At 39.9% G+C, this 25,430-nt stretch overlaps 1 protein-coding gene across 1 annotated transcript in view; it reads left to right on the forward strand.

The window, feature by feature from the left end:
- The window catches only part of tp53bp1 (tumor protein p53 binding protein, 1), a 210,140-nt gene that overhangs the window by 89,394 nt on the left and 95,316 nt on the right, over positions 1–25,430 (forward strand). Inside the window, exons 13-14 of the mRNA XM_039771359.1 lie at positions 1,016–1,446; positions 9,942–10,133. Coding sequence (XP_039627293.1) covers positions 1,016–1,446; positions 9,942–10,133 — 623 coding nt within the window. The remainder of the gene's footprint in view (positions 1–1,015; positions 1,447–9,941; positions 10,134–25,430) is intronic.

Raw genomic sequence — 25,430 nt, forward strand, 5'->3', positions numbered from 1 at the left:
CCTTTTAAAGTCTGTTTTATATTGCAGCATTTTCTACAGTCGATGAGGCAGAATGATGTTAAAGGCACTGGTAAAATCAAAGAACGTTGACTGGGGTGCAGACTTTGTCCAAGTGGGGTTAGTATTTGTGGAGCATGTAGATCAGAGCATCCACCACACTTTTTTTGTGTCTGATAGGCAAACTGCAGAGGCTTAAGGTGCTTTGAAACAAAGGGATTGAGCTGTATCAGGACCAGCCTCTCCAAGGACTTAAAGGTGTATGAAGTAAGAGCAAGTGGTCTAAAATCCTTGGGATCACTGGATTTTTTGGCACTGGGACAACACATGATGTTTTCCACTGCTGGGGAACCTTTTGCAATTTCAGGGAAAATGATAAGAGATAGAGAGAGAGGTTGGGAGCATACGCTGATAGTGCGTTGTCACACCCACCACATTTCCGGTATAGATCACTAGCCAAAAACGTAGGTAGTGTAACAGTACTAGCAGCAAATATTACTGTTATTAAATGTAAGTTCAAAACAAACACCTTTTTTAAGGCTGCAGCAAAAGTAGGGTAGGGTAAATATCACAGCTTGTGTAGTGGGGCCACATATATTTTACTGGTGCCCTGAGGGATGGAATACAGGACCTCAAATTGGAAAAAAGTAAAGCTAATTTTCTTTACATGGATCAGTTTTGTTTGTTTTCTAAATCTGACATTAATTCATTAATGTAATATTAAAATAATAACACCAAACATATGCTGAAAATTTTTATATTTTCTGTTTCATTCTGTGTTAAGGAGCACATTAAATGGGTCCCCTTGTCATGTGAGTACTGAGTGTTAACACAAAATATTTATAGTAGTGGGGTGAAATCTTTTTTTAATACCCCGTGTAATGACATTGCCTATTTTAATGTGGTTTCTCTTCTTTTTGAATTTTGTTTTCTACTTTTGCAGGTTTTCTTTTTTCACATATATCTCTACCCATGATGTGTAATGATGTTATTCCTTTTTCCCCTCTGCTTGCTTTAGTAGAAATGATTTGATTACGGCACAGAAGGATAAGACACCAAGTTCTGTCAGCTCATCTTCTGAGGAGAGTATCACAGCATTCACACAAGTTTGCTCTCGGCCAGATTCCAACAAATCTCATTTAGTCTGTGAAGCCTCACCACATGGGGCACTGCGGCGCTCCAATTCTCCAGAAATTGCCCTTTTGTCACCACAGTCCACTGATACTAGCAGCAACAGTTTTGTAGGCCTTCGTGTTGTTGCAAAGTGGTCATCCAATGGCTATTTCTACTCTGGGTGCATCATTCGTGATGTGGGAGCTGGACGCTTTCGGTTGCTTTTTGATGATGGCTATGAATGTGATGTTCTGGGCAAAGACATACTTCTTTGTGATCCTATCCCTCTAGAAACTGAAGTTACAGCTCTCTCTGATGATGAGTACTTTAGTTCAGGTGAGTTCATTTTCTTTATTTAACAGAATTTGTTTGCTTAGTTATTAATTTAATGGCATACTTTTTTTCTTTTTGATAGCCTGCACATGCACCTCTAATCCTTGTTTAACACTATAATTACCAGAGCCTACAAGAAAGCTCGTAACTCCGGCCCACCTTAAATCCATTCTCACCTCTCCGTATGTGTCTTTTGTCCTGTAAATGTGTCGATAAGCAGCAAGCAGCCTGCTTTCCCATCCCCCAGCCCACAGCAGTTCATTTCGCAAAGAAATTTCTCAGTGCTCAGTGTTTATCTTCGAGTGAAGTGCTGGAGCTTTCATACAATAAAAGCATACATTTGATTTGCATCTGTAAATTTATAATTAAAGTTAGCGTTTTTTTCAGTTTTATTCTCTCACGTTCAAGCTCCCACACACACCCCGGAACTGGAACCATTTTCAAATAAAGACGCGGTATAACAAACAAACTTGTTTTGTTACACCCCCTCTATTTGAAAACCGTGTCCGATCTTGTGCGTGAACGAGACTGGGAAAACTGTGGACATGGATGTGAGTGATGTACGTTACTGAGAATGCCTGTGGATGTAAATTTTTTTTATTCACAGTTTTTTTCTTGAGTGGTCCTGCTCATGCTGAATTAGTATGCACTTTCTGATCCATGATGTCAAAGCCGCTCCGACAAAAAAGAGAGACTTAGGTATATATGACATTTGAAATAATTCATTTTATGACCTGTATTGTACATTTCGGAAAAAGTTGTTGCATTAATGCAACATTATATTCATTTGCATACCTTCATGTGGTTGTAGTTTATGACTGCGTTTGTTTTTTTGTTCTGATCTTGTTGCTGCATGTTGATATTTCTTTTGAGCTCCAGGAGATGCAGAGGACAGCATAGTACAGAGAGGTCAGTTCCGCGCTATATACAATCATCAGATTCAAATGTCTATGTAAAACATAGTTAACACAGAAACATTCTTCATGTTTTAGTAATAATTGAAAAAAATGTAGACATGAAATGTATAAGGTGTGAAGCCTGAAATACAAATATGAAATAAACACTTTCGCAGAAGATACAAGTATAACAAAACAAGTGCGCTTTTATCTATACTAATAAAAGGCAAAGCCCTCACTGACTCACTCACTCACTCATCACTAATTCTCCAACTTCCTGTGTAGGTAGAGGGCTGAAATTTGGCAGGCTCATTCCTTACAGCTTACTTACAAAAGTTGGGCAGGTTTCTTTTCGAAATTCTACGCGTAATGGTCATAACTGAAACCTATTTTTCTCCATATACTGTAATAGATGTTAGCTCGATGGCCGTGGGGGGGGGAGCTGCGTGTGACATCATCACGCCTCCCACGTAATCACGTGAACTGACTGTGACCGCAGTATGTAGAAAACAAGGAAAAACTCCAAAAAGCGCTGAAGAAAACATGCATTATACAATTGAGAAGGCAGCGAAACAATAAGAAGCGAGCAAGTGACACATACAAGCATATTCATAAGTGCAGCTACTGAAGAAACAAAGCATGGTGTAAACCGTACGTTTAAATTAAATTTATAGACACGCTCCCAATGCCGTTTGTCATGCACAGTGACGCATACAAGCATATTCATGACTGCAGCTACTTCAGAAACAAAGCACGGTGTAAACCTAAAGTTTAAGTTAAGTTCATAGACAGGCTGCCACTGGTGTTTGTCATGCCCACGACTAATGCGGAATACAAGTTTAATGCGAGGACGCAGGGTATAAACGAGATTGTTTAACTTAAATTTAACTTACATTCCTACTAAACATATTTCTGTCGACTAAATAAAAATTACTTATATTTAAAATTTAAATAGAACTTGAACAGATACAATAGTTCATAATACCCACGCAGCACTAAGTGCACGTAAGAGCAGGAGTCATCTGTTTTAACAAGCAGCATATTGCACTGATGCGAAATAGCCTGCCCATTTAATTATTTAGGAATGGATAGATAAAATAACATTTTGTACAAATAATGTTTTTAATTTTTCTTCCTCGATGGATTCTGGCACCGCCAGCAACAGCTGCTCGCACCCCAAAGTAGAGAGAGATTTTATATATATACATTGATCATGTTACGTTATTAGTAAAATGTTTACTTTTATTTTTCATTACTTCTCCGTTGCGAAGCGCGGGTATTTTGCTAGTTCAAGAATATAACCGAAGAAAAAAGAAAGCAGGTTACGTTAGGCGGTTGATGCGACAGCTTGCATATTACAATGCTAAGAACTGCTGACTCCCAGTCAAGAGGTTCTGGGTTCGATGCTGGCAGCTTTTCAAGTTTACCATTTTGTGTAGAGAGCTGCTATTATTGTTAATATTATACAATAAAAACATACATTTGATTTGCATTTGTAACAGCCACTGTAAATTTATAGTGCTTCTCAAAGTTAGTGTTTTTTTATTCAGGTTTAGTCTCTCAGTCGAATTCATGCTCTCCCTGATCAGCAGGTATTTTTCATGGCATTACACGTGTAACTTGTGAGCATGCCCTTGACGATGAAACAGAGGAAGCTCTGCAGTATACTTGTGACTTTACGCTGTAGGAAGATAAGTAAATAAATCAAGATAAGTAACATTCAATCTGGCTTTTATATACAGTGGACCCTTGACTTACGAACTCAATTCGTTCGCGAGGACTGGTTGTAACTCAAGTTGGTTGTAAGTCAAGACTATTTTTCCCATAAGAAATAATGGAAATACCCATAATGCACTGCGAACCTCCAACAGCAACACTTACTTAAACTTTTCATAATAAAAAAGGGTTGTGTAATGTGCATAATTTACCAAAACACCAATAATTTTTCTAATGTACTAACCAAAAAGTTATAAAAAGTGCCTAGCCTACCAGAAACAACAATTTAATACTGTACTCACCATTTAATTTGACATCTTTGGGCTGCAGGAAGGGAGGAGGAGGAGGAGAAAGAAACGGAAGGTGGTTATTGTTTAGAAGGAGCCTCCTTATGCAAATCTTTTCTTTGTAAAATTGTCGAGATGGTGGATTTCGACATGCTGTACATATTAGCGAGATCGGTCACATGAACACCACTCTCATATTTCCGCACAATTTCCTTCTTCGTTTTGATTGTGATCGCTGTTTCTCAAGTTAATAATGACAGTAGTCGAGCACTCAGTTCAAAGCTGGTCGTGTTGTAAACTGCTGTAATAATAGACTCCAAAGCAAGCCGGTGCTGACTCAGCCTGATGACATCATCATGTGCTGCGCCAGCCCGCTAGCTAACATCCCTTAACAATCGCTTTCTTTCCCTTCGTTACCTTCTCTTCCTTCCTTGGCAATTATGCGTCTTGCTTGCCATGGTCTTAGTGAATTATATATATAGACTAGCAAAATACTTGCGCTTCGCAACGGCGAACCACTGACTTAAAATTTTTATTAAGAAGAAAATTAAACCTTTTTAAACTGAGGGAAAATATACCAATAATTATTTGTTAAGGATCTCTTTGTATACCACATTTTGAGTTTGGCCCTCCGGTTGTAATATGCCCAAGCTGTGCATGCAACGTACAGTTGGTCATGTGAACAGTAATCTTGTTTCAAATCTCACAGCTTGGATTGCTGCTGTCATAATCGGTTTGAGTTTCATGGTTTGTTTCAATGACGACAGTATTTGCAAGACTTGTGTTGAAGTGACATTCGGCATCTGTCAAGTGTTGTAAGCATACAACCGGTTTCATCGATAACTTCAAATCCAGCTTTTGAGAGTTTAAATATTCATAAACATCAAAGTGTCCACTACTGAAATCGTCACCTGTGAGTCTAAGATGTTTAAGAGGCACTGGCAGTTGTCGAAAGGTGTAAACTATTTGGCCATTTCGGTACACTTGAAAGCGACAACCGAACAATTCAGCGGCAGCCATCAACTCACATGAAGAACCATAGGTGAAGGGCTTAAGCAGTTCACTCTTCTAGTGCTCCTGTGTAGTATAATTATCTCCTGTAGCATCATCAGTCCACACCTTGAACCTGTCCCAGTCATTCAATACATAAGACACAGTGTTCCTCCAGATATCAAGAGTGAGCCTGATATGGCCGTGCAATATGTAACACAGAGAATGGAAAAGGTAGGTGCCATCTCTGGGCATGGAAACCACTCGGTAAGTGACAGTTCTTTGATCAATGGTGATCACCTCGATAGACATGTTAATGGGGGTATGGTTGGAATGATAAAGGAAATGGGTACCTGAACAATGTAAAGTAAGTCTAAAATACCTACACAATAACTATAATCGTAATAAACGAACAATAAAACAGCGGAGAAGCCGTGGATTAAATAAAAAGGCTGTAGTTATCAACAGGGAGACATGAATCCCATGGTGAAGCAAGGAAGGGAATGTACTGTAGAGACCAGAGCAATGGTTTTGGTTAGCACAGGGAAGCCACCTACCAAATTTTTTGAAGATGGGGCCATAAATAAAGTTCAACATGGCGAACGTTGTCAACCGTTATGACCATTACGCGAAGAATTTTGTAATGAAACCTGCTTAACTTTTGTAAGTAAGCTGTAAGGAATAAGCCTGCCAAATTTCAGCCTTCTACCTACACGGGAAGTTGGAGAATTGGTGATGAGTGAGTGACCGAAATTACGTCCACAAACACATGTATATGGGCTCCGACTGACGCTTACAAACGCTCTCGGGTGTTTGTTTACAATCGCACAAGCGGATACACGTGACCGCATTTGGGTCGTAACACAAGATGTTGGTCGTAAATCAAAACAAAAATTTTGGTCGTAAATCAAGTTGTTTGCATGTCAGGCCGGTCGTACATCAAGGGTCAACTGTAAGTAACATATAAATGCTTCTTATGTAAAGACCATCACAAAACATAATCAGAAACATGAGTTTGCACAATACGTTGACGAGCTCTGTAAGCCGTGCTGTTTCTTTGAAGGACAGGTGATTGGCAGGATGACGCCGGACTTTGTCTTGTATCCAAATGGTGTCATCTTTCGCCTTTACGCCTGGTGCAGCTGCGTTGTTCTTATATGTTAGTGGACATTTCTTGTGGGGAGGGCTTCTGTTCTCTTTCTCCGATCTGAGTTGACCTCTGTTATAGCGCATCTTTATTTGAAAACAGCCGTGTCAGATCAGGGAGAGCATGAATACGACTGAAAGAATAAAACTGAATAAAAATACGCTAACCTTGACAAGCACTATAAATTTACAACGGCTGTTACAGACGCAAATCAAATGTATGCTTTTATTGTATAATAGTAACAATTTGAACAGCTCACTACTCAAAACCTTTATTTTGGGAGACGTTAAGACTTGAACCCAGAACCTTCTGAATTGGAGTCAGCACCTCTAACCAGTATGCTACCCGAGAAGTCAGGACAACAAGCAACACTAACCTGATTTATTTTTCTTTGGTTATTTGATATTTGGACTTAAGTCTTCACACATTATACACTTCACGTCTACATTTTGTCATTAGTACTAAAACATGAAAAAAGTTTGTCCTTTAGGTATGTGTTAAACATTTCTGTCATCCTACACTTACACAGATTGTTGAGGACACGGAACACACGTGAAATGCATATGTTACAAATAACAATATATTTTTTTAGCCAAGGTACCTGATTCACTGATAAACAAGGCTTCATTTGGGAGAGGTTTTTGCAGTTTCTCTGGCGGTGGGGGGGATGGTATAGCAGGCTGCTTGGGATTATCAACACATTTACAAGACAAAGGACACTGAATGGGGACGTGCGAGTGGATTTAAGGTGGGCCAGATTTATGAGTTTTCTCGTAAGCTTTGGTAATTCTAGTGCTAAGGAGCAGGGAAATTGAAAAGTACACAGCAATTCTTGAGCATTGAGTTTGTTTTATCATTTTCAAAGTCTTCCTTTGTAACATTTTTTGTAAAATCCCTTGTAGCACTTCTTCATTCTTTTCCCAGTTCTATGTGGGATCAATATGTTTGACAAATGTTCTTCGTACAGCTCGGTTCTGCACTTCCTCTCTAATAATCAGAACCCTTTACTTTAAATCTTCCTTTACTGTAGCTATCCACATTTGCTTTGGCCTCCCCCACTTCCCCTCCTGTACTTTCATTACCATCATTATTTAACCGACATATTCTTTCACTCTTCATCACATGTCCATACCACATTAACCTACTTATCTGAACTTCTTTAGATATTTCTACAAATTTTTTTGTACTTCTTTTTGTCTCTTTTCTTATTCTGCCATTTTTTGTAACTCCGCACATCTATCACAACAAATCTAATTTCTGCCACATCCAGCGTCTTTCTACTGCACTTTCTTTAATGCCTGTGCCTCTGCTCCATACATATTTGCTGGTCTTAATTACTGTCTTAAAAACCTTACGTTTATTACACCTTTACCCTGATTCTTCAGTGGCAAACTACTCCATATACCTTCATCCAGTCCTTCATCTTGAGCAACCACTGATCCTAGGTGTTTAAACTTATCCACTCTTTCACTTTTTTAATACCTCTCTATGCATACTAACGTCTAAATTCTGACCATAATTAAACCTCAAATATTCCATTCTATTTACCTTCAGTCTCGTATCTTCCAAAGAATTTATCAGTTCTTCAAACATCCTCTCCACCTTCTTCTTTCTGGTGCTATACAACACAGTGTTGTCAATAAAGTGGTGTTTTCTTCCAGGAGTCAACACATGTATTAGCAGAACATTAGAATAATCTAGACGAGAACAGGGCATTCAGGCCAGCAAAGCTTGTTAAGTCTAGTTTTTAAAATTCCTAAAGTACTACTGTCTAGTACACTACTTAGCAACTTATTCCATATGTCTGTGGATCTTTGTGTGAAGAAAAACACCCTAATATTTGTGTGAAATTTACCCTTAACAAGTTTCCAACCATGTGTCTGTGTTCTTGTTGAACTTATTTTAAAGTAATGGTCCACATTTACTGTACTATTTCCCTTCATAATTTTAAACACTTGTCTGCTCTTACTGTCCATTTACTTAAACCAAAAAAGGCTTAGCTCTTTAAATTTTTCCTCATAACATGCCTTGTAGCTCAGTAATCAGCCTAGACGCTTTTCTCAGGAATTTTTCTAGCTCTCTTTCCTTTGTTTCTGGGAGACCAAAACTGCACACAGGACTCCAGATGAGGTCTAACTAATGCGTTATAAAACTTGAGCACAATTTCCTTTGACTTGTACTCTACAAACTGTTCTATGTAGCCTAACATTTTATTAGCCTTCTTAATAGCTTCTGAACATTGTCTGACAGCATATAGTGACAAGTCCACTATAACTCCAAAATCCTTCTCATTTGGTGTACTTGCAATTTGCAGATCTCCCACCATCTACTTGCGTTAAATTTGTTCTGCCAAGAACCTACCCAAGCCTTTGTGCTGTTTGAGTTCCCCTATAATGATTCAACAGATTCTAGATACTCTGCCAATCCAGTCAGCTTGGTATTACCTGAAAACTTAACCAGCTTGTTATTTATATTCTTATCCAAATCATTTATTTTTATTCACAATACTGGTGGCCCTAGCATAGACGCCAGACCCCTGTGGGACACCACTCTTAATAACATATTCTGATAAGAGTTCTGTGTGGTGTTACTTACACGAACATGGCCTTCATAGAAGAACCATCAGAAGGAAAACTTATTTGCAATCTCTGCATAAGACAGGCATTTTGGACCGAAGATCTCTGGACAAATAAAGTTCCGATCAAACTTTTTGGCTACAATTGCAAAAGATTTCTTTCAAGAAAGAAAATCATGATTTGAAGAAATCAATAGCTTGCCAACTTTTTAAGAATCTATTGTTCTTTGGAATTCTGTGGCAGCTAGTGGCACAGAAAACATTGTGCAAGTACAGGGCAGAATGGATTCAACTAAATATCAACAGATCCCCTAGGAGAATGTGGAACAGTCAGTCAAGAAACTGAAGCTAAAATGGCTGACATGTTAGGGTGCCCATATTCTGCAAATAACACATTTACTCTTTTATTTCTTGACATTTTTTCAGTTCATCAAATAAATGTTAACTGTACATTAACATTTTCATAAAAATTACAGTGTTATAACTTGTTATAACTTGTTTGCTGTTAGTTGTGTTTACTATTTTTTTTTTGTTTTCATCAAATGTCAATGAAATATGTAATTTGGCCAGAACGTATACACGGAACTCTGTATAACCTGATTAGTCAAGGGGTGAATGGAGATAAAAAGAGACCCATTAATTTCAAATGAAAAAAGCCAAAATGATGAATTCCAATATCCTCAGTGATTTTATGACAGATTACCTTGAGTCTGGTGTACCTCAGCAGGACACTCATCCCATTCCAATTAAGTGAGAACATGTTACAGAGTTTTGAATACCTCTCAAGGATCTTGAATTACAAGATAAGGTTTAACATGGTTGTAAGTAAGGTAATCAAGTGAATTGAAAAAATGTGTTTTCTGAAGCTAATTATTTTTTTTTTGTAGGCGTTGTGAAAGGACATAAGAAACAGGGCACTGATTTTTACTACTGTGTCGAGAAAGATGGTCAGCGCAAGTGGTATCGCAGGATGGCAGTGATCCTTTCATTGGAACAAGGCAACAGACTAAGAGAGCAATATGGACTAGGTCCTTATGAGCCAACAACACCCTTTACCAAAGCCTCTGATATTAGCTTAGGTAAGATTTGATACTGTGTATTTCTCAACAGTGCAATGTAAAGTTCATGGCATTTTTTTTAACAGCTCTTTAAATTCTTCCATCCATATTCTCCTGGATCCAGGTCATGGGGGCAACAGTCTAAGTAAAGCTGCCTAGGCATTCCTTTTCCTCAGGACCTCCTCCTACCAAGGTGTTTCCACGCTAGCCAAGAGAGATGTTATCTCTGGCATGTCCTGGTCTACCACGAGATCTCCTCCTGGTGTGACATACTTGAAACACCTCCCCGTTGAGGCATCGTACACTGATGCCTGAACCACCTCGACTGGCTGCTTTCGATTCAAAGACGTATCTCTGCTTTGAGCTTCTCCCAAATGTCTGCATTTCTCCCACCCTGTGAAGAAAACTCACTTCGGTCGCTTGTATCCACAGTCTAGTTCTGTCTGTCATTACCCACAGCTTGTATCCAGGTGGGGTGGGTAGGAACGTAGATTAACCAGTAAATCAAGAGCTCCCTCTTCACCAGAACTGACCTGTGCAATGGTAATTCATATATCTGTGAATGCTGCACCAATCTGCCTCTTTGTCTCCCATTCCCTACTTCCCTCACTCATGAACAAGTTCCTGAGATACTTAAACATTTCGACTTGAGGCAGTATCTCATCACCAACCTTGAGAGGTCACTCCTCCCTTTTCCAGCTGGAGGTGCTGATCTTCATCCTGGCCTCTTCACACACGGTGTAAACCACCCCAGTGCATGTCTAAGGTGACAGTGTAATGAAGCCAGCAATACCACATCATCTGCAGAAAGTTAACCTCCTTAGTGTTAGACCCAAGCATCACTAGGGCAACGGTATGGGCTTGTCTTGTGTAAACATCAGGCCCGCACATTACCAGAGTAGTGGTGTATACACATCTTCTCCTAACCTGATATTGGCGTCTCATAAAAAAATGCCTTTTATCAGCAGTGATGATGCCGTGAATCTTTCTACAGGCAGTGAAACCGAAAGTGACACTCAGTTTCTCACATGTGTGCAGTGTGCTGTTCATATTAGTATTATTATCCATTATTATTATTTGTTTTATTATACTTTTTACACTTCTGACTTTGTACTTTTAGTTTTTTGCACTTTTACAGTAGAAAGATGAGATTTAATAAAATGTCATTTTTAAGCCAAAAACTGACACACTTTTTTTCTCAAAAAAAAATGTAATGCGATGGAGGTTAATGCCAGCAATGAGAACCAAGGTTGTACAGGGACTGAATAGACCACAATAGCTGGTCTAGTACGCTATGCCCTTAAAGCACCACCCAGAGGGACACAGATGTATGTCTTTTCCAAAACACATATAGACTGGTTGGTCATACTCCAGAATCCTTGTGGGGTAAAAAGCTGGTCCAGTGTTCTGTGTCCGGGATGAAGTCCACACTGTTCCTGCTGAATCTGAAGCCTGACCAACACCCATATCCTCCTTTCCAGATCCTTGGCATTAGCCTTCCCATTGAGGCCAAATGCTGTCATCTTTTAAAGTTGGAACACACCCTCCAGTCCCATTTCTATTAAAATGGGGACAACCACCTGCTACCACCTGCAATCCAAAGGCACTGTCCCCATCCTTCATGCAGTGTTGAAGAGGCGTGTCAACCAAGACAGCACAACATCATCCAGAGCCTTTAACACTAAAATCCCTGAAGCCTGCAAAAATATTCGTAATGCCTGACCACCTTAAATTCCCTCATATCCCCTCGTCAGTGCCTTTGTTCTACAAAGGTGTTAATCAGCACTGGCAGCAGGCAGTTAAAGTTGGACACATAATTCTAACAGCTGAAGAGTGTTTATCTGGGTGTGAGGTGTCTGGAATTGTATAGAGTAAATAATATATCATTTTTTGGAATACAGTGAACCCTCGTTTATCACGGTTAATCCGTTCCAGACTCTACCGTGATAAATTAATTTTCGCGAAGTAGGATTCTTTATTTATAAATCGAATATTTTCGCAGTTAGAGTATAGAAAACCTGTTTATGACCTTCTAAATACGTTTTTTAACATTATTAGAGCCCTCTAGACATGAAATAACACCCTTTAGTCACCATTACACTTGTATTACCCAATATATTAGACAAAATAAGAGAAAATAAGACATATTAGACATTACAAATATCATATTACTAGGCGCACTCGCCTTTTAAGGCGACCAACTTTTATCCTCAATTTTTGTGCGCTCCATGTGTACATCAGGCATGTAAGTGTAGGGAATGAGATCATCAAAGTGCCCATTCATAACATCTCCCGAAAACCTAAGTTTTTTTTATCCCCTCAAGTGCCTGTCCAAAGTCATACAATGTCAGCCCGAATCTGTACCGCTAAAGACGGAGTTTCATGCACTAAATAAGCTATAGATGAGAATAAGCAAGCAGCATCTCCCCTGATATTTACTACGCGGTGAGGCATTTGTACTCCATCAACATTAATTATTTCCAGAGACATCATTTTGTCTATTTATCCAGCGCATCGCACTCAAAAGCAAGGGAACAATGAGAGCACCATAACTCTGCTCACATCGCGTCGCTTCGTACCTCAAGCCACAAGTAGTAAGTCTGTAATAAGCGGAATACCGCTACGCTTTGCACTCATGGGACTGAAGGACAATCCCGAACGCTTTTATATAGTAGATTGTACTATACATTTAATTGCACACAAACACACACAGTTCTTACACACAGCCACTAACCTATGAAGGCACGACCTCAGTAGGAGAGTCTTCAGAGGTGGTACAGTATCTTCAGCAGGTGCGTTGTTGTCTTTTTCCGCTGAAGGAGTACTAGGAGTAGGCAGTGGGTGTCTGGGTCTTGTGCTGAAGAACATCTTGATAGGCAGTTGCTGGCTGTCTTTTCATATGCGTGAGGAGGCTTTTGTAGGGTATTGCCATCTTTAATCATATCCAAGAGTTTCACCTTCTCCTGGATAGTAAGCATCTTCCTCCGGCGCTTAGTTTTATTGTCAGAAGGCTTAGAAAAAGCAGCACGTTTAGGAGCCATCGTAGGGCTTAGATAAAAGTTCTCAGAAAGCACATGCGTAGTGACGTAAGCGGGTATGAGAAAAAAATCGCGATAGAGTGAAGCCGCGAAAGTCGAAGCGTGATATAGCGAGGGATCACTGTACATCCATTTCATGTGTGTTCCGTGTCTATAACAATCTGTGTAAATGTAGGATGACAGGAAATGCAAGGCAAGAAATCTTGAACACATAACTAAAACAGAAACTTTTTTCATGTTATAGTATGTGGAGCCGACCCGGACACAGACAGGCGGACATGTTGTTAAATACCACCACACGTTTTTTTTACAACTATTTACAAATATAATAATGGTCACTTAGACCCAGTCCCATGCACAAACCCCAATAATCTCAGTCCTGGCCACAAATGCCTTCTTTTCGGGCCGCCTCCACTCCTCTTCTGCCTCGTCCTACTTCCACCCGACTCTAGCCTCGAATGAAGGGAGACGGCCCCTTTTATATATGACCCGGATGAGCTCCAGGTGTTTCCGACACTCCCCCGTTGGCCACGCCCCAGCGTGGCGGAAGTGCTGGCTGTTCTCCCGGCAGCTCTCCGGTTATCGTCCTTATTCTTCCCCCCAGCACTTCCTGGTGTGGCGGAAGTGCTGAGGTAACAGGTCCCCAAGGCTTTGGGGCGCCTCCTGGCGGTGACCACGGGCCCCTACAGGGTGGGGCTTCCATGCCCTCAACCCGGGGCCCCCAGAGCAACCAGGAAGGCGGCCCCCACGTGATCCAGGGTGGGCCTTGACCCTCTTCCGGTCCCTCACGGCGTCCCGGCCAGGTCGTTGCCCCTGGCATCCCTGACAAGTAATAACGACAAAGTGTTGACATGAAGTGTATAATGTGTGAAGACTGAAATACAAATATCAAACAAATACTTTCACAGTGTTTGAGTCCCTTGAAACTGCTTCTTCAAAGTAATGAATTTTGGTGGAATTTAGGTGGTCCTTAAAGTGTTCCTTCCACAGCCTGACAATATTTCCATTGAGGGCAGCAGCACTCCATGTCTACAAAACACTCCTTTTCACTGATGCCTGACAGTTTGCCAGAATTGCTTCAAGGCTGATCAAAAGTAATTTTCCATGGCCTAAAATACTTCACTTCTACTGTCACTGCTTTGCTTCACCAATCAGTTTCTGACAGCTGCCTTTAGAATCCCACAAGCTACCCAAGCTCAAAATGATTCCTTCTTCAGTCTGATGGCTCACTTTACCGCTGGGGTTCAGCACCAGGTTTGGAGATTACTGCCAGCTATGTGCAGCCTTCTCAGCAATGGAGTCATGAAACATAACCCATTCGAGTTCAGTTTATCCAGCCTCTCTCAGAATGCAAAATAAATTCATCCCGAACAGGGGGATCTGCCTTACATTCCAGGCTCTCCCCTTTCTATACATTTATGTCTTCCTGGTCTGTCTGGCATCTTCCCCCGCCCTCTGATTGAACTCAACAACCAAGGGTTGATCACTTGACAGCTTAGCTCCTCACTTCACCTGAGTGTCCAATATATGTGTTCGCAGATCTGATGACATGACTGTGAAATTGATCATAAGGCCTAGGGTGCTCTGATGCCAAGTGCACTTATGAACACCCTTATGCTCAAACATTGTGTTTGTTATGGTCAAACTGTAACTAGCACAGAAGTCCAATGACATAACACTCTAGTTCCGACTGGGTAGGCCATTCCTCCCAATCACACCCTTTCACCCTTGTCTTTGATCACACAATTATTAAAGTCCCCCAGTAGAACAATAGAGTACCCAGTGGGAGCACATTCTAGAACTCAGGGGCTCTATGAAGGCCAAATAAACTGCTCAAAAAAATTAAAGGAACACTTTGAAAACACATCAGATCTCAATGGGAAAAAGAAATCCTTCTGGATATCTATACTGATATAGACTGGGTAATGTGTTAGGAACGAAAGGATGCCACATTGTTTGATGGAAATGAAAATGATCAACCTACAGAGCCCTGAATTCAAAGACGCCCCAAAAATCAGAGTGAAAAAATTATGTGGCAGGCTAGTCCATTTTGCCAAAATTTAATTGCAGCAACTCAAAATTGTACGCAGCAGTTTGTATGGCCCCTGTGTTCTTGTATACATGCCTGACAACATCGGTGCATGCTTCTAATGAGATGACAGATGGTGTTGTGGGGGATCTCCTCCCAGATCTGGACCAGGGCATCACTGAGCTCCTGGAGAGTCTTAGGTGCAACCTGGTGGCATTGGATGGACCAAAACATAATGTCCCAGAGGTGTTCTATTGGATTTAGGTCAGGAAAGTGTGGTGGCCAGTCAATGGTATCAATTCCTTCATCCTCCAGGAACTGCCTGCATACTCTCACCACATGAGGCCAGGAATTGTCGTGCACCAGGAGCCACTGTACCAGCATAGGGTCTGACAATGGGTCCAAGGATTTCATCCTGATACCTAATGGCAGCCAAGGTGCCTTTGTCAAGCCTGTAGCGGTCTGTGTGACCCTCCATGGATATGCCTCCCCAGACAATCATTAACCCACCACCAAACTGCTCATGCTGAATGATGTTACAGGCAGCATAATGTTCTCCATGGCTTCTCCAGACCCTTTCACTTCTGTCACGTGCTCAGGGTGAACCTGCTCTCATCTGTAAAAGCACAGGGCACCAGTGGTGCATCTGCCAATTTTGGTATTCTATGGCGAATGCCAATCGAGCTGCATGCTGCTGGGCAGTGAGCTCAGGGCCCATTAGAGGACATGGGGCCCTTGGGTCACCCTCATGAAGTCTTTCTGGTTGTTTGGTCAGAGACATTCACACCAGTGGCCTGCTGGAGGTCATTTTGTAGGGCTCTGGCAGTGCTCATCCTGTTCCTCCTTGCCCAAAGGAGCAGATACTGGTCCTGCTGATGGGTTATGGACCTTCTATGGCCCTCTCCAGCTCTCCTAGAGTAACTGCTTGTCTCCTAGAATCTCCTCCATGCCCTTGAGACTGTGCAGGGAGACACAGCAAACCTTCTGGCAATGACACGTATTGATGTGCCATCCTGGAGAAGTTGGACTACCTGTGCAACCTCTGTAGGGTCCAGGTATCGCCTCATGCTACCAGTAGTGACACTGACTGTAACGAAATGCAAAACTAGTGAAGAAACAGTCAGAAAAGATGAGGGGGGAAAAATGTCAGTGGCCTCCACCTGTTAAAGCATTCCTGTTTTGGGGCTCATCTCATTGTTGCCCCTCTAGTGCATCTGTTGTTAATTTCATTAACACCACAGCAGCTGAAACTGATTAACAACCCCCTCTGCTACTTAACTGACCAGATTAATATCCCATAAGTTTCATTGACTTTATGCTATACTCTGATTAAAAAGTGTTCCTTTAATTCTTTTGAGCAGAATATTTTGACCTAATTGTTGTCAAATCAGAAACAGATACCAGGGTGAACTCTAACTCCAATAAGTAAGTCCAAAGCCGCTCCATGACTCTTACCCTGGTCAGTTCCAGAGTTCAACAATTTCAAGACCCTCTCTAAGAGTTTGGTTCCAGAGCATGTGCTGTGAATTGAGGTGAGAGACTATCTTTAGAATGTACTTCTGTACCTCTGGCACTAGCTCGGGCACCTTCCCTGCCAGGGAGGTCACATTCCATGTCCCTAGAGTCAGTTTCAGTAGAATGGGTGTCGGTCTGCTAAGGCCCCTACCTTCGGCCGACACTCAAGCCACAAGATACCTAATTTGAAACGTGTGCCTGTTCTTCTTGCTTGAAGGTTCAAACATGCTTTGAAAGACTCTATACATGTGTTTGCTGCCTAATAATAAGCAATACACATTTGTAAAGGGAAAGATAAAACTTAACTGATACCATGGAGAAACTGTGGCAGTACAGCAACTCAATAAACAAAAAAAGCTTATTAGATGTAAAGAATACAGAGCGAATATATTGCATTGTGTGAATGAGAGATTATTAGGCATTCAATTCCAGATGCACATCGGCTTAGCTTCTCTAGGTTGTTTAGAATGTCTCCTTTTTTAACATCAGAATTTATATAAAAAAAATTAAAAAAAAAGTATACTTGATGATATTTATGTATCCACTAGATTGTAAACATGCCTTAAGAGTTGAAAAGTTTGTATCCAGGAACTTCCAGTTCTGCTATTATGCCTAGGTTTCATGTGAGCACACTGGAGCAAGTAGGAAGCCTAATCAGTGAGACACTGCTCAATTTCCAGTTATGCATGATTCAATCCAAAAAATGGTACCATCCCTTTTATTCTCAAGAAACCTTGGGATGAACAAAATAAGCAATTATAGGAGTTCTGTTGGATTTCACAATAAAAGGATGGAAAAAGTAGAATATCAGGTTATCATCTTTAACTTCCAAGATCACTAAACTGGAAAACAGGGATTGCAAATGCAATTTATGTATTATTGTCTTGAGGGTAAATTTGTTTGATTTAACCCTAGTTAATTTGAGCATTACTTCTTCCTCTACAATTTCTAAATCACTCAAAATTTCCTTAGTAGTCCCATTTACCACTGGGAGGTTTTCCACTTCCTCACTTATGAAGACCTCAAAAAAATACAAGTTTAGAGCATTGGCTATTTCACTGTCGGTATCTTAATTTCCTTTTACTATTCCTGATGTACTTCACCTCCTCCTTGACTGTTCTTTTACTACTAATATACGGAAAAAATCTCTTAGGAGGCATCTTTCACCTTATCTTCTGTATTCCTGTCTTGTTATCCTCTCCAACTGTCTTTTGGCGTCCCTGATATCATTCTTAATGGTTGTCCTTATGTTCTCAATATGCCCTATGATTCAGTTTGGAGTTATTCAGCTTCTTTTCTAACTCTTTATTAACTCACAGTAGTTTTTTTTAATTTCCTTTTAATTCCAAATCTAGGTATGTAAATTTCCTGCATTACATGTAAAATATTTTTAAACCTGTGCCATTGCTCCTCGACTGTCTCCACACTTAAAAGCTTGTCCCAGTCTGTCCTCTGTAGGCTTTGCTGCATCTACTCAAAATTTACCCTACCAAATTTAAACTTAACAGTTTTAGTCTTTGCATCGGCACTCTTGCAGGAAAACTGAGAATTATGTTATATTATGGTCACTTGACCCTAGTGGTTCAATCACCTTTACACCCTCAATTCTACCCTGATTATTATAAAATACTAAATCCAGACAGTCTTCACCTTGCATTGATGCTTTAAGATACTGTGTTAAAAAGCAGTTGCTGATTACTTCTAGAAACTTCTGATCTTGTGCTCTGCCTTTTGCAAGGTTATCCCAGTTGATATTAGGATAGTTAAACTCCTCCATGACTATAATATCCCCCTGTAAACTTGCCTTTTTAATATTACTAAAAAGATCCATCCATCCATTATCCAACCCGCTATATCCTAACTTCAGGGTCATGGGGGTCTGCTGGAGCCAATCCCAGCCAACACAGGGCGCAAGGCAGGGAACAAATTCCGGGCAGGGCGCCAGCCCATCACAGTACTAAAAAGATGTGTGTTGAAATTACTGTCTGCATTGGGAAGTCTATAACACACTCCTAAAATAAGGCCCTCTTTCATTAATGCTTTCCAGGTGAGTCCACATGTCCTCACTAAAATGGGGCTCATTGTTACTCTGAAGAAGATATGCGTTTAAATTCTGTTTGACATAAAAAGCAACCCCACCTCCTTTTCTGTTCTGTCTGTCCTTCCTTCAGGTTTCCGTATATGATTTGTCAACTTAAATGTATATCCTAACTGATAACATTCTCCAGGTTTGCAGACATCAAGTTGCATAGTGCATATAATAATTCAAATATTGTTAAGTGTTCCTATATCAGAAAATTGATAAACATGACATACTGAATAATTACTACTAATGACTATACAACAAAGCAGTCATATATCAGAAAAGGAATTCTTTGAAGTAACAACACATTTTTTAACATAAACTAATTAAAACTAAACCTAGCTTACAAGAAAGATGTTTGCAATTCACCACTATTTTTTGATCTTTGCTCAACCAAAGTTCTCACTCATTACTGCATGTGCCATAATCCTGTGCAGGAAACATCAAGGTGTCAGTACTGTCATTTGAAGGTGTCAGTAGACTGTTGTCCTGGCCAAATATGTTCATTAGCTTATGTCAGATACCGCTCCTGTTTAGTTTTAGTGTAGGATAGAATAGGTAGACTTTATTTTCCCTGAGGGAAATTTGTTTGCAACAAGAAAGTAAAATCATAAGGCACTGTTACACAAATAGAAGAATATAAGCCAAGACACAAAAAACTGATTGCCATTGTTCTCATATACAGTGGATATAAAAAGTCTACACACCCCTGCCAAAATCACAGATTTTGTGTAATAAAAAATGAAACCAAGCTAAATCCTATCAGAACTTGTTCCACCTTTATTGCAGAATTTCAGTCAATACCAAGAAGGTGAAAACAAATCAGAAACTGTTTAGTGTAAAAAGGAGGAAAAAAATCATTCAAAAACCTGGTTGCATTAGTATGCACACCCCCTAAACTAATACTTACTTGAAGCACGTTCTGATTTTATTACAGCACTGTTTTTTTGATTAAGTATCTATCTGTTTGGCACATTTGGACTTGGCGATTTTTGCCCATTCCTCCTTGCCAAAAAAAAAAAATCCAGATCTTTCAAATTATGAGGGCATATCCTGTGCATAGCTCTCTTTAGGCCACTCCACAGAACGTCTGGCCTCTGGCTGGGCTAATTCCTGAACTTTGGTCCTCCTTTGATGAAGTCATTACTTTGTTGATTTTGATGTGTGCTTTGGCCATTGTTATTCTGAAAAGAGGAGTTCATCTTCATTTTCGTTGCATGTGTTTCAAGGTTTTGTGCCATAATACACTTATAGTTGGAGCTATTCATGATTCAATCCACCTTGACTAAAGCCCCAGTCCCAGCCAAAGAAAAGCAGCCCCAAAGTGTGATGCTGCCTCCATCATGCTTCATTGTGGGTATGGTGATCTTTTGATGATGTGCTGTGTTGTTTTTGTACCAAACATACATTTTGGAATTTTGGCCAAATAGTTCAACATTGGTTTTATCAAACCATAATATGTTTTTCTACATGGTTGTGGGAGACCTAATATATGAAGTTTAGCCAGGCTTAAATGTTTTTCTTTGTGAGAAAAAGCTTTTGTCTTGCTATCCTACCCTACAACTGAGACATGTGAAGAACACGATTGATTGTTGTCCCATGTAGGGAATAACGGGTACTTGTCAGGAAATCCTTCAGCTCCTGTAATGGTGCTGTAGGCCTCTTGGTTGGTTGGTAGGTAGATAGATAGATAGATAGATAGATAGATAGATACTTTATTAATCCCAAGGGGAAATTCACATACTCCAGCAGCAGCATACTGATAAACAACAATATTAAATTAAAGAGTAATACAAATGCACATTAACGTTTAAACCCAGGGTGGAATTGAAGAATCTCATAGTGTGGGGAAGGAACGATCTCCTTAGTCTGTCAGTGGAGCAGGACAGTGACAGCAGTCTGTCGCTGAAGCTGCTCCTCTGTCTGTAGATGATAGTGTTGGCATCCCTGACCAGTTTTCTTCTTGTCTTCTCATCAGTCTTGGAGGGATGTCCTGATCTTGGTCACTGTTGTGCCATTTTTTTCTCCACTTGTTGATGAATGTCTTCCTCCATGGGATGTTTAATGCTTTGGATTCTTTTTTGACTCCTGTTCTGACTGATATCTTTTAAAACATGAATGGGATCTCATCATGAGTATTTTGCAACCAAGAGAATATCAGAATAATACTACAGGAACAGACAAACTTTATCTGAGTTCAGTCAGAGTCACTTTAATTGATGTCAGGTATACGAGATGAGACACAAAAATAACGGATTGGTAAAAAAATATATATTTATTGATGAATCACACAGCATTCTAAACATTCTACACCACTCCATACATATCTTCGATTGATTGAAACAGTGCTGGAAGTCTTCTTGCTTGAGGCGCTTCAACAGGCTTGCCATTTCTGTCTTTACTTCATCCATTGAAGAAAAATGTGTTCCCTTCAGGTCACTTTTGATTTTCAGAAACAAGTAAAAATCAAGGGAGCTAAATCGGCGAATTGGGAGGATGATCAAGGACAGGAATGTTTTTGTTAGTCAAAAATTGCTTTACGGAAAAAGCAATATGATCATTTCGAACAATCTGATTCACCGTTTTGATGTTTTCATCTGTCCGAGACGAGCGTGGGTGACTTGGGCGTTAAACGTCTTTCACATTTTCTTGTCCTTCCTTGAAATGTTTGTGCCACTCAAAAACCTGTGTGCGAGACAAACTGTTATCACTGGACACTGTTTTTATCATTTCATAAGTTTCAGTGTCCGTTTTGTTCAATTTCGCGGGAAATTTGATGTTGATTCGCTGTTAGGTTTTTTTCACCTGACATTATAGTAGAAACTTGTGTAGCGATTGTTGTGCAAATACTGACTGGGCTATTCACAAGATGTACCTAGCCAGTCGGTCGTTTGAGCTAGTGTATAGGAGGGGATATAGTTGTATGATTCATGTCCAGATGGTTTTCCATGAAAGCACCAAACACAGTCTGGTTATTTTTGTGTCTCACCTCGTAATACTAACTACTATTTGAGGTGAGACTTATAGATTGATTCTGAATGTAGCTACATCCTTGATTATTAAAAGGTGTACACACTACTTCAACCAGGGTTTTTAAATTATTTTTTTTCCTTTTTTCACTGAACAGTTTCTGATTTACTTTCACCTTTTCTGTATAGATTTCCATTTTGCAATAAAGGTGGAATAAGTTCTGACAGGATTTATCTTGGTTTCATTTTTTTACTACACAAAATTTGCGATTTTGGCATGAGTTTGTCCACTGTTTATGTACACTCAAGATTTGTACAATTAAGAATAATTACTTTTACAATTAGACAATAATAATAATTCAGAATTGAGCTGCATTCCTACAAGCAACAGAATTCAAAATAGTAATATGGAAATGCCCTAGGAATGAAAGAATTCTTAAATCTGTTCGTTGCACTCACTTACCTAGATCTGCAACCTGATGGCAACAGCTGAAATTCAGGGCAGAGAGGATGGCTACTGACTGACAAAAATTAGTTGGCTTTCTTTCTGACTTGTTTGTAATATAGCCCAGCATTATGCAGTAACATTTTGTGAAGTATTATATATAAACATTATAATATACAAATCAAGCACCCTAAAAACATGACCCACCATAGTTTGTCACCAAGTTAAATGATCTGATTTATAAAACTATTTATGAGAAGTTATTATTGAACTTTTTGCATACATATTTAAACATTTATCAGCAGTGCACAATTAAATAAAATGAATTGTTATTGTTTTCTACAAAGCAATTTTTGTCAGAATTCAAACACATGTCCTTGATTCTTCTGAAATAAACAATTTAATAACATGATTTATTGCTGGTTTTTTTTTGTCTACCAAAATTTACTTTGAAATTTCTCTGTGTAAATATAAGCCTAAAAAACATCTCACTCACATGCTAAGCAATAATAAAAGTTTTCAGCTGATAAAAGACTAAACAGTGTTCAACATAATATTCTTATTTTTAGAAAAGCTTATTGCTGAGCCTATACTGGAGTTTGAAGATAGGTGTTTATTGGTAAGCACACCATTTCCGGTAGTTCCTAGCCATCTGTACTTTTTTATGTGTGTATGTACGTGTACATTACAAAGGGCCAATGTCATGTGTAGGGCTGATTTCTGACTCTGTCCGTAAAAATCTGCTGTGTTCAGGGCTCTAGACTAACTTTTTGCACTGGTGCGCCTAACTTTTTTTCTTAGGTGCACCAGCACAAAAGTTAGGTGCACCCAAATTTTCAACCGCATCACATTTAACACCACAGTTTTACAAGTTCACTTTATTTATTTATTTATTTTTATTTTTTTTTATCGCTGTCCATATAGGCAATATTGACTTGTAAATGATTAACTAACAATCTGGTCAATATAAAGTTCTTTATTTGAAGGCAAGCACAGTTCTACAAGAAAGGTAACTTCCTGAAAAAGTGTTGGTGCTTAAAGTGCTTTACTGAGCTGAAATTTAAACTTAAAAAATCTCAAGATAAATTAACTAAAAAGAAAATCGAAATTAAGTGTTTTAAGGGCTTCAAACTGAACATCTCATGGCTCAATGTCTTATGGACTATCCTCCATTGCAGTCACATGCCCCTCGGATGGCCAACTCTTGTAGTTTGGCCTTCTTGATCTTTGGCCTTGACTAAACCAGCTGGCCACAATCTCTCTAGCATCAAAATCTTCCAGACTTGGGTATGAGCATGCTCGACCTCAATGTGTCCAATAAGCATATTCAATGGTCTTCCTCTCCGCAAGATACGACCGTACACAATGACGCATTCCTTTGTGGCGATATCTGTGTCTCCGTCGATCAGGAATGCCATGTACGCACTGTTCGCAATTTGGACAGGCGTCTTTTTTTTCAATGTATCTGCGATGACTCCTATAAATTGGGCGCGCAACATCATTGCTGTATCGTTGGGTTTACGTTCAAGCCATTTTTCTTCATAAGAATTATTTGGACTTGAATTTAGTGAAGGGAAGTTCTTCTTTGCAATATTGTAGGCAGCGTTAAACTTAATTATCATCTCGGCCTCGTCTGATGATCTGTTTGCTGCTGCCTGCCGCTGAAAGGCAGTGGGGAGAGAGGACACTTGAGCAGTGCATTTATCGCGGCATGTAATGTGTTTTATAGATGCATTTTGCTTTTTCAGCGTTTCAATTCTAAATGTATTAGAACCAGTCACAAATGCACTTCTGCCGGCCATGGTCTTCCCACACTCTTTACAGTAAATACAGTGCATTATATTATCGGCTTTACTGTATCTTAGCCAGGGAAACTGGTCAAGCCACTCTTTTCGAAATGTATACACTTTACCCCTTTTAATTTCAGTGGGCTCGGACTCGATCGTATGTGGCTCATTATCTAATGCCGTCTCCGGACCAGGGCTTGCTATAACTTGGGAGGTTGATGGCTCCGTGTCAGAGCATTGGTTATGATTTTCGGACGGATCAGGCCCTAACTTAGCATTCTTAACGAAAAAGCTGTCAATCGTTCTTTTCATCTTCTCTCATAATCCGCGGCTACATCCACTGTTTACCTGATGGGCTACTCACCTCTCTCTGTCTGACTGCATCACATGCATTTTCAAACGTACACACGTACAGGAATATCTGGACCACGGCCAATCAGAGGGAGGGCGGGATCCGCCCTTCACTATTTCTGATTGGTTTAGACCACGATATGGGCCTAATGTGTGTCTGTTGTTGAACAACAGGGAGACTTTAAGAGTCATGGAGTTTCGTTTTTTTTTTTCCCCCTCGAACGGCTGGTCGCACCGGTGCAACCTTTGATTTTTTTTAGTCGCACCATTGAAAAATTAGGTCGCACGTGCGACCAAATTGGTCGCACTCTAGAGCCCTGGTGTTTATCAAGTTGTTGAGCTCATCGGCCCTGTAGCTGCCCTTTTGAGTTAGACTAAAGTTACCTCTTTGTTTGCATGTCCTAAAACACAACTTAAAGGACTTTCCTTTTTTAATTCCTTTTATGAAGGATATGTTGCCGTCAGATTTTCAATATCCAGTACTTCTTTGATGATGAGATGAAAAATTGTCTAAGTTATAAGGCACAAACAGGGAAGACCTCATAATAGCTCATGGGCACTCCCACCAGCCTATGTCAAACAGAAAGTTGGGAAATAGGATCAAATCACAGAATGCTGGAGAAACCCGTTTATTATGGCCTTGAATCTGATGCACTATGGGATCACTGGATTGGTGTTAAGGCAGTGAGTAAGAATTGTGAAGGAGGGATTATAAGGATTGTGAATTGGAACATTGGGAATATGACAGGAAAATTAGATGAAGTAGTGGAAGTGCTGAACAAGAGAATAAATGTGTGCTGACATCAGGAGATAAGATGCAAAGATAAAGCTGTAATAATGCTTATCGGTGATGTCTGCTGGGTTTTGTGTATCAGAAAAAAGTAGAGAAAAATTGGTGAACAGGGCTACTGAGCATGTTGCAGTCATTAAGACTGTGAGTAAACTACAGAATAATGTAGTCTCAGCATGCGCCCCACAGGTTGGGAGAAGTCATTATAAAGGTGGAGATAGGTTGATGGAAGCAATATCTGAAGTGTTTTGAAGGAAGAGCTTGTAATTGGTGTCCACTTCAATGTGCATGTTGGAGCCAATACTAATGAT

Source organism: Polypterus senegalus, chromosome 12 (assembly GCF_016835505.1).
Source record: "Polypterus senegalus isolate Bchr_013 chromosome 12, ASM1683550v1, whole genome shotgun sequence".
In the NCBI taxonomy this organism is placed as follows: Eukaryota; Metazoa; Chordata; class Cladistia; order Polypteriformes; family Polypteridae; genus Polypterus; species Polypterus senegalus.